Source organism: Capsicum annuum, chromosome 3 (assembly GCF_002878395.1).
Source record: "Capsicum annuum cultivar UCD-10X-F1 chromosome 3, UCD10Xv1.1, whole genome shotgun sequence".
NCBI classification, from domain to species: domain Eukaryota; kingdom Viridiplantae; phylum Streptophyta; class Magnoliopsida; order Solanales; family Solanaceae; genus Capsicum; species Capsicum annuum.
In genome coordinates this window covers 18,597,715-18,606,593 of record NC_061113.1, presented here as the reverse complement: position 1 = coordinate 18,606,593, position 8,879 = coordinate 18,597,715, and the positions used below count along the sequence as shown (strand labels likewise).

At 34.1% G+C, this 8,879-nt stretch overlaps 1 protein-coding gene and 2 pseudogenes across 1 annotated transcript in view; 1 reads left to right on the top strand and 2 right to left on the bottom strand.

Moving 5' to 3' along the window:
• Window positions 1-797: 797 nt before the first annotated feature.
• LOC107865761 lies at window positions 798-2,258 on the bottom strand (annotated as a pseudogene).
• Window positions 2,259-3,253: 995 nt separating this feature from the next.
• LOC107864648 lies at window positions 3,254-6,621 on the bottom strand (annotated as a pseudogene).
• A 1,803-nt stretch (window positions 6,622-8,424) lies between these two features.
• The window catches only part of LOC107864647 (NAD(P)H-quinone oxidoreductase subunit N, chloroplastic), a 6,659-nt gene continuing 6,204 nt past the window's right edge, over window positions 8,425-8,879 (top strand). Inside the window, exon 1 of the mRNA XM_016711075.2 lies at window positions 8,425-8,746. Within this exon, the coding sequence (XP_016566561.1) occupies window positions 8,617-8,746 (130 nt within the window). The 5' untranslated portion in view covers window positions 8,425-8,616. The remainder of the gene's footprint in view (window positions 8,747-8,879) is intronic.

Sequence of the window (8,879 nt, the reverse complement as noted above, 5' to 3'; positions counted from 1 at the left end):
TCCAATTAGCAAAATGACCTACTTTTATTTTCTCATTTTAAAACAAAATAAAAAATAATTTTAAAGAAAAATTGAACTAAAGTGACATATTAAAAATTATGGAAGGTATTTACATCCTAACTCTTCAAGTTCCATTGGTCATACTTTTTTCCCTCTCTAATTTTTTTCTCCTCCACTCTCGTTGTCGAGCCTTGCACAAAGAGCTCAGCCCTTTAGACAAACCTGTTAGGCAATAGTATAATTATATAGACAAAATATTCTCTTTCCTAGAATAAGATTTTAATACTGATTGTCTAGTTATAACAATATATATTCTTTCCTAGAATAGAACTCTAACCTACCATTGTATAGCTATAAGTATTTCATTATATATTATGGAACAAGACAATTTGCTATTTAGAAAATCTTGGTTTCTCTTATTTCTCTGTCATGGTATCAAGAGCCACAATCTAAATTTTTTTCTTTTTCCATGCTTTCTGCTCCACTAGCACAGGTACCAGATAACACAACTGGTAATACCCTTGCCCTATTAAGTATTCACCTAAAGAAGAATAGTGAGAGAATAGATTAAAAAAAAAAAAGCTAGAACTTCTGGTGTTCTATTCTTACTCTAGCTAAAGGCACAACATCCCTCTTAAGACATTGCACAAGAATAAGTTCATGAGACCAAGTTAAATATTAAAAATAATTGCTCTAGCAAAAGACTATCATTTCTTGATAAGATAAGAAAAGAGAAATCATTCGCAAGGCCGCGAACAGCACTTAGAAAATGCATAGAATGTAACTCTTACAGGTTATTAGTCACACGGCTGTCTTCATCTGCGTTATTTGAACCTTCATTGTTATCGCATGATGCACCGGGCTGCCCTTTTTTTATTGTTATCGCATGCATGATCCCTTCGATAAAAGGGACAAACTAGGCTCTTTACGTAGAGTTCTGCCTCAAAATATGGAGCAAAGCAAATAACATCTAGACATCTAATTGAGTCATCCATTGGATTATATTTCCCCAAATGCGATCCAAACTGAAGCAAAAATTCACCTTCATTTGACATCAAAATGGGTGGACCACGTACATGTGACCTAAAGCCAACAGGAGACTTTTTGATAGCCAACATCTTTGTCCAAGATTCTTTTACTCCATACTCCTTCATAACCCAGACATCTGTATGCCTCCACGTGTTATTACACAACACAGAAAGATCACTTCCAAGCACTCCAAGTACCAAATGATGATATTCTTTAAAATTGCAAGGCTTTTCTATCTCTGACCATTTCTCATTACCCAAATCAATGGAACTAATGTTTCAGCCCTCTTCAAGCCACAAACTTACCCCTAACATCCAAAAGTTCCCTACGTTTAAAAGTCATCAATACGTCTCCAAGAATAACTCCTTAGACTATATATTTTGACCTCAATACGATCCAATTGTCTATATATATAAATAGGGAAAACACCCACTACCTTGTAATCATCTTGCAACTCATCATATCCAAAACCAAACTTGAAATTACCAGGTTATTCTGATTCCCAAGAGTAAATCATGATTAGATTTAGTTCATAATTACGCAGTTTCATATGCTTTCTAATAGATGGATTCCATATAAACAAGTCATATAGACCGAAGGCAAGACAAACTAATCCATTGACAGAATCCACAAGGAAAGGATGATCATGGCGATTTTTACCTGGATAATCCAAGTCAACTAATGCTCCAGTTTCAGGATGGTAAAGTACAACCCTAAGAGAACAGTCCTTGACACCATGCTCATTTTTACTAGCAAATTTCAATAAAATACCGTGGTGGTTGTAGTCCTTGTTAGTAGTGGATAACAAGAGGTGGTTCTTCACGAATTCAGGGCTGGAGATTAACTCAAGCCAAGATTTACAAACAGACCTGAATTTCAAGAGGGATATTATAGGAAGTTTCAACAAGATTTCAGTTATGAGTTCTTCAGGAAGGTTAGCCATTGGTAAGACTGAGTTTGGGTTAATATGTCTTTGAAGTTTTTGCTAATTAAAAGAGATTACCACGGGTAAGCCCTAAACAGCACCTAAAAAACAAGGGATTACATTTACATTGGTTTTACTTTGAGTCCAAAACCGAATAGAATACGAATTTAAAAGTTTGCACAAAAATAGATAAGCATAATACTACTTCCTCGGTTCTATTTATTTTGCTCCAAATTTGATTATTATTATTATTTTATATAATGATTTAACACGAAGAATAGAAAGAAAATTTTTTAACAAAAGTTTCTTGATTTCTTAAATTGAATAAATAATTTGAAATAACTATTTTTAATATAGGGATCACTAAAAATACTCATTTCTGTTTAATTATCAATTTATGAAATCAAGAAAAAATTATCATGTTGTTCTAAGATTAGCTCTATCATTGAATGTCTACATAAAAATGTATAATCCTTAAATTTTATTTATAAAATATAATTAATAAAATTAATTTAGTAAATTAGACCCCTAGAAATATTTTCTTAAGGAGAATTTCAATTCAACAAGGTTCAACTAAAATGAAATGGAGGAAATACATAAATGTGCCCTTTAAAATATGTATTATGTCACAGAAAATATTTGTCTATTTACTAAATTTTATACGAGTTTAATTATTTATTTGTGCATGCTAAAAGTTGTGGGGGTATACAAGCTAAGTTCAAGTCCAGTGGATTTATCACAATTAGGCTTTGACAAAATATTTTGATGGATTTTAAATTAATAAATAAAATATATCCTGTCTTAAATTTTAACGTATACAAAGTATTGTGGCTAAATCAATTAAGTTGTATGACCCGAATAGTAAGAAATGAAGAAATTTAAATAAAAGTAACTTCCAATGGGTGCTTATCTGAAATTATTAGGAGTTAGTAGGAAGAAATCGCTCTTTTTTCTTGTGAAGTGAATAACACAAGAAATTAAAAAAAAAAAAAAACAGTTCGTGAAACAAAACTTTATTTCCAAAAGAAATAGAATAGGACTTTACACTTTATTTCCAAAAGAAATAGAATACGACTTGTAAAGTGATTTCGTTGATGATGATCATCTTCGAATTCTAATTTCAAAAATGGCACACAAAATTCTAATTAGAAGTTAGAATTACGTGTTAAATTTCCAGTGATGTTCCTCTTCCCTATCATTTTACTTGTGGCTATCTATTATTATCACTAAAAAAAGTAGAAAAATATAAAAAGTTGAAAGATCAAAATGTTCATATAAAATTGAACGACTTATTTATCCTTCAATCAAAACTTTACATATTAGAATATAAAAATATAATATCTAAAGAATTTATTCTTGTAAGCGTATCAAATCATACACACTTTCCGAATTAATTTCTCAAAAGTTTCACAGAGAATTTTATGAAAGCAAACAAGAAACAAATGTCCTCCATTACTTGATAAATTTGAGACAATGAAACATAGGAGAAGAAAACCAAGTGCCTGTCTGTCTACACGTAAAACCAGCAATGTTATCTCTGTTTTATGTTCTGCAAAGAGAAACACTTGAATAAGCTGCGAATGCATACTCAACCCGTCTTCTCTAAGTTCTCTTTTCTGACTCTTTTTTGAAGTATGTTCCGGTCATACTCATAGTGATAACGGTTGGACTTGCGCTCCTGAACTTGTTGTCGAGCCTCAAGTATCCAGTCTAAAATGTATGCTAGTTTTAGAAAAAGGTCTATTCAGAACATAAAGAGAATCAACTACAATGGAAACGATGATGACACACACTTTATTGTACTTAAACAAAGTTCATCGATCAAATCAGTTTCTCCTATATTTCAAAGTTCTTTTGTAGCCCCAACCGAACTCTCATGATCATATCAGCAAAATTAGCATCTTAAACTGCTTACACCTTTGCAATGCAGACTTCCTTTCATTAACATTATTGCTAAAGTGAAAGAAAGAAGATTCAGCCTTAGTAGATCAAATAAGTAAAAGCATAAGAAATCGTTTTGCAGTGAAAAATACAAAGTTACTCCCTCAGCTTCAATTTATGTGGCAATCTTTGGCGGGGCACAGAGTTCAAGAAAGAAAGAAAAAATGGACTTTTGAAACTTAGTCTAAAACAAAACATAAAGCTAACTTGACACAAGACAACCTCAAAAGGAAAGGTCTCCAGTTAGTGAACAGATGCTACCTATCGTTTGTTTTTCCACTGCAAGGTGGCCTTCTGCATATTTGGGCAGAAGTGGGTCATGCCACATATCATAAAAGAGGCACATATGAGCCGGAGCACGTGGAGCGTTGATGAAACCATCAAAAGGATCTGGCTAACGATCCCTGCTGCTATCTTCTGGAGTATTTTGAATGAGAGGAATAGGAGGTGTTTTAATGGAACCTCGACTCCAAATAACTCTCTCAAAACTAGATGTCTAGTCTTTCTTTTTTGATGGTCTAAATAGGGAATGAGGGAGTAGCTATTAGCAGCAAGAGAACATTAAATAGTCCTAATGCAAATAAGTTGAAACAATTAACAGCAAGGTGAACAATTAACAGCAAGGTGAACACACCAAAATTAGATTCTATTCGAGCTAGAACTTTGTTAACCGATTCTTTTGTTTCCTCTTATTGTCCTATTCTTTTGGGGATAATGGCAGTGTCCCAGTAAGCTTTGCACCTCGACTTTTCCACACAGTCCATTGCTACCTCCCACTATCACAACAAGTACCAGATAACTCATCCCGTAATATCTTTGACCTATTAAACTTTTACCTAAAGAAGAATAGCCAGAGAATGGATCGAAAAATGAAAACATAGGGGCTACATCTAGGCGTCATTGGTGCATTCACCCACCACAATCTCCTTGTCTCTGGTGCTCAATTCTTACTCTATCTATAGGCACAACGTCACTCTTAAAATACTATTCAAGAAGAGAAACACTGTCTAGTAATATTGTGTTTGAAGTTCATGAGACCAAGTAATACAACAAAACAACTGCTCTAGCAAAAGAATATCGTTTTTTGTAAATAATGCAGAGAAGGAAAATAATCACAAGATCCAACAGCAAAACGGAAACAAAACTAACAACACTTAAGAAAATGCATAGGATGTAACGCTTACAGGTTATGAGTCACATCATCCAAGTATTTGAACCTTCATTGTTATTGCATGTGTGGTCCCTTCGGTAAAAAGGGACAAACTAGGCTCTTAATGTAAATTTCTGCGTCCATAAATGGAACAAAGTTAGTAACATCTAGATATCTGATTGAGTCGTCCTTTGAATTATATTTCCCCAAACGTGGAAAAAAGTTAGTAACATCTACATATCTGTTTGAGTCGTCCTTTGAATTATATTTCCCCAGATGTAATCCAAATTGAAGAAAAATGTCACCATTTGACATCAAAATGGGTGGAACACGCATCTGTGACATAACATCAGGAGAAATGACAGTAAACATCTTTGTCCAAGATTCTTTTACTCCATACTCCTTCATAACCCAGATATCTGCACGACATGGGGATGCAAGACTCATCAGGTAATTACAAAACACAGAAAGATCACTTCCAAGCACTCCTAGCATCACACTATTACGTCCACCTTTAAAATTGCAAGGCTTTTCTATCACTGCCCATTTTTCATTAGCCAAATCAATAGAACTAATACGATCTCTTTGAAGCCAATGAAATTTCCCGTTCATAAACTTACCACAAAGATCCAAAAATTCACTACCTTGAAAGTCACTTACAGTCTCCAAGAATCACTCCTTAGACTATATATCTTGACCTCAATACCCCGCACACGACCCACAACCTTGTAATCATCTTGCAACTCATCATATGCAAAACCAAATTGATAATCAGAATATTCATCCTCTAGGTAACGGGAGAATACATAAGGTCTATAATTAGGCAGCTTCTTATGCTTTCTAATCGATGGATTCCATAGAAACAAGTCAATTAAGCCACCATAATGAGTCATGGCAAGACAAACCAATCCATTAACAGAACCTACAAGCCGAGGAAAATCACCCAGAGTTTTATCTGGATAATCCAAGTCAAATGCCTCCGTTACAGGATGGTTAAGTAAAGAAGTAAGAGAACAGTCTTTGATACCTTGCTGCTTAGGTTCACATAGACGAGCAAAATTAAACATAACACCATGGTGGTTGTAGTCCTTGTTAGTAGCGGATAACAAGAGATGGTTCTTCACAAATTCAGGGCTAGAGATTAACGAAAGCCAAGATTTGCAAACAGAGGTGAATTTCAAGAGGGATTTCACAGGAAGTCTCAACAAGATTTCTGTTATGAGTTCTGCAGGAAGGTTAGGCATTGGTAAGACTGAATCTTCGCTCGAAATGGATGGGAACCGAAAAGGATTATCCCATTTTGGGACAGCTTCATCTCCTTGGGATTCCATTTGGGGTTGCAGAAACTGCAACTCTTTGGAGTTTTTGCTAAAGCCCTAAGCAGTAAGGAAACAGGTTGGATCTTAACCGTTTATTATCTTGATTCATTTTGACGTTCAAATTTGATCCAACTTGCCCAATTGTCATCACTACTTTTATCTACATGACTCATACTTTAACGACTTACGACTCTATACTTAAATGTTTAGTGTGTTATTCGCGGGATGCTCAAGGGTAGGGCAACCGGCTCACACTAGATTTCTGTTGATTTTGGGAAGAATACTAAAGGGATAAATATGGAGTGATTGATAAAGTTGTTTAATATTATTTTTAGGATCGCAAGAATGTCTGAAACTTAGAAATGGAATAAGATGATTCCATTATATAAAATTAAGGGGGACATTCAAAATTACAATAACTGTAAGGGTATTAAGTTGTTGAATCATCCTATGAAAGTTTAGGAAACGGTGGTAGAATTGAGGCTGAGGAAGATCGTGAACTTTTTGAGAATCAGTTAGATTTTATGTCAGATTGCTCGATTATCGAGGTCATTCGCCTCGAGAGGAGATTAGTGAAGCAGTAAAGGGAAAGTCTCTCGATTAGTGAAGCAGTAAAGGGAAAGAAAGAATGACTTAAACATGGTGTTTACTAATCTTGAGAAGGCATATAATAAAGTTCCTGGAAAGGTTCTGTGGAGGTGTGCCCATGGCATACATCAAGCCGATTCAGGACATGTACGTCGGAGCGAAGACTCGTGTGAGAATGATGGAAGGAGACTCTGCGAACTTTTCTATTTTTTCTATTTTGACAGGGTTGCACTAGGGATTGACTTTTAGTTCGTTTTTATTTCTCTTGGTGATACACATATTGACAAGGTATATTCAAGGGGAGGTGCCTTGGTTTATGTCATTTGTTGATGATATAGTTCTAATTGATTAGACTCAATGAGTATATGATAAATTAGAGATTTGGAGAAAGATACTGGAGTCTAAAGGGTTTAGGTTGAGCATGATCAAGACAGAGTACTTGGAGTACTAGTTTAGTGATTTGACGCATGTGGCTAACGTTGTAGTGAAACGGAATTCATAGGCCATTCGAAAGAGAGATAGTTTCAAATATCTTGGGTCTAGATTAAGAGAATTAGAGAGATTGACGAGCATGCCACGCATCGTATTGACGGAGATCGATGAGAATGTTGAGATGAATATGTGTACCTACTAGAAGAGATAGGATTAGAAATTAAATTATTCGAGAAAGGGTGAAAGTGGCTTCGATGGAAGACAAATTGCGGGAAGTAATGTTGAAGTAGTTCGAACATGTGATGAGGAGGTGCATGGATGATAAACTACATAGTATTGTTTTATAAGTACTATATAATATATTAATCTTTTAATGACCATGCAAAGTGCGGACTATTTCACTAGTGTTAGTATATAAAAAAATGATAAACTAACTACTCCCTTCGTCCCATATTTCTTTTTTACACACATGATAAGAAATCACAAATAAGAATGTAATTTTATTAGTTCACAAAATTAATTCTTTCTTAAAAATTTTTTTGAAAATTTTATAAACAAGTGTGAATAATTTTAAAAAAATAAATTGCAAGGGTAATCTGAGAAAAATTTAATTAATGTTTTCTTGATTTAGTAAGGTGGACAACTATTTTTTAGTAAGATTACTAACTAATATGAAATGGAAGAAATATATGTTTCAATTAAAAAAATCAAGTAAAATAAAACGGAAGATGTGCTCCCTCTATCCATCTTTGCTCCACTTTTTTATCTTGAGATGTTAAATAACACTTATTTCGGTCATAAAATCAATGAATAATTTACCTATTTCTCTCCATTCTATCCTTACTATTAAATACTATTCAGCACTCAATGCATTTTTTAAAACATAAAATTTAATTCTATTGAAAGGGTAATTTGATAAAATGTTTTTATTATTTACTGTTTTTTATTTGTGTGTCAATTAAAAAAAAATTAAACAAGTAAAATAAACAGAGGGAGTACTTCTTTTCTTTTCTTTTTTTTCTTTACTCATAAAATGGAAGTATAGAATTTTCAATTTATTCATTTCAAAAATTTCCTTGTTTATTGTAAACTTTATCACCACCCCCATTTATTGAGTGGCAAGGAAAAAACAGCCATCTCTGTCCAAATGTTTGTTTGTTTGTTAAAAAAAAAAAGGATAGTGTTGTTCCCATGGTCGGTCCACAGTGGCTGCTACTATAGCTACGGCCATCATGGCAACTACTCCCTCAACTCTCTCCTACATCTTCCCTAGCACCAACACCAGCAGGAGGAGGTTCTTGATTACAAGTAATTGGCCTTCTCACCAGAGGCCCACTGAAGAACAACCATGCTCCTCTTCAGGTCATCTCCCAATACCTCTTTGTATCTATGTCAAAGGTTTTCTTTTATAATTGTGAAGGAGGACTAGTTTATAGGCTAAATATGGGGCTCGTGAACTTGGTTGAATAATAATAATACTATACAACCAAGTGCA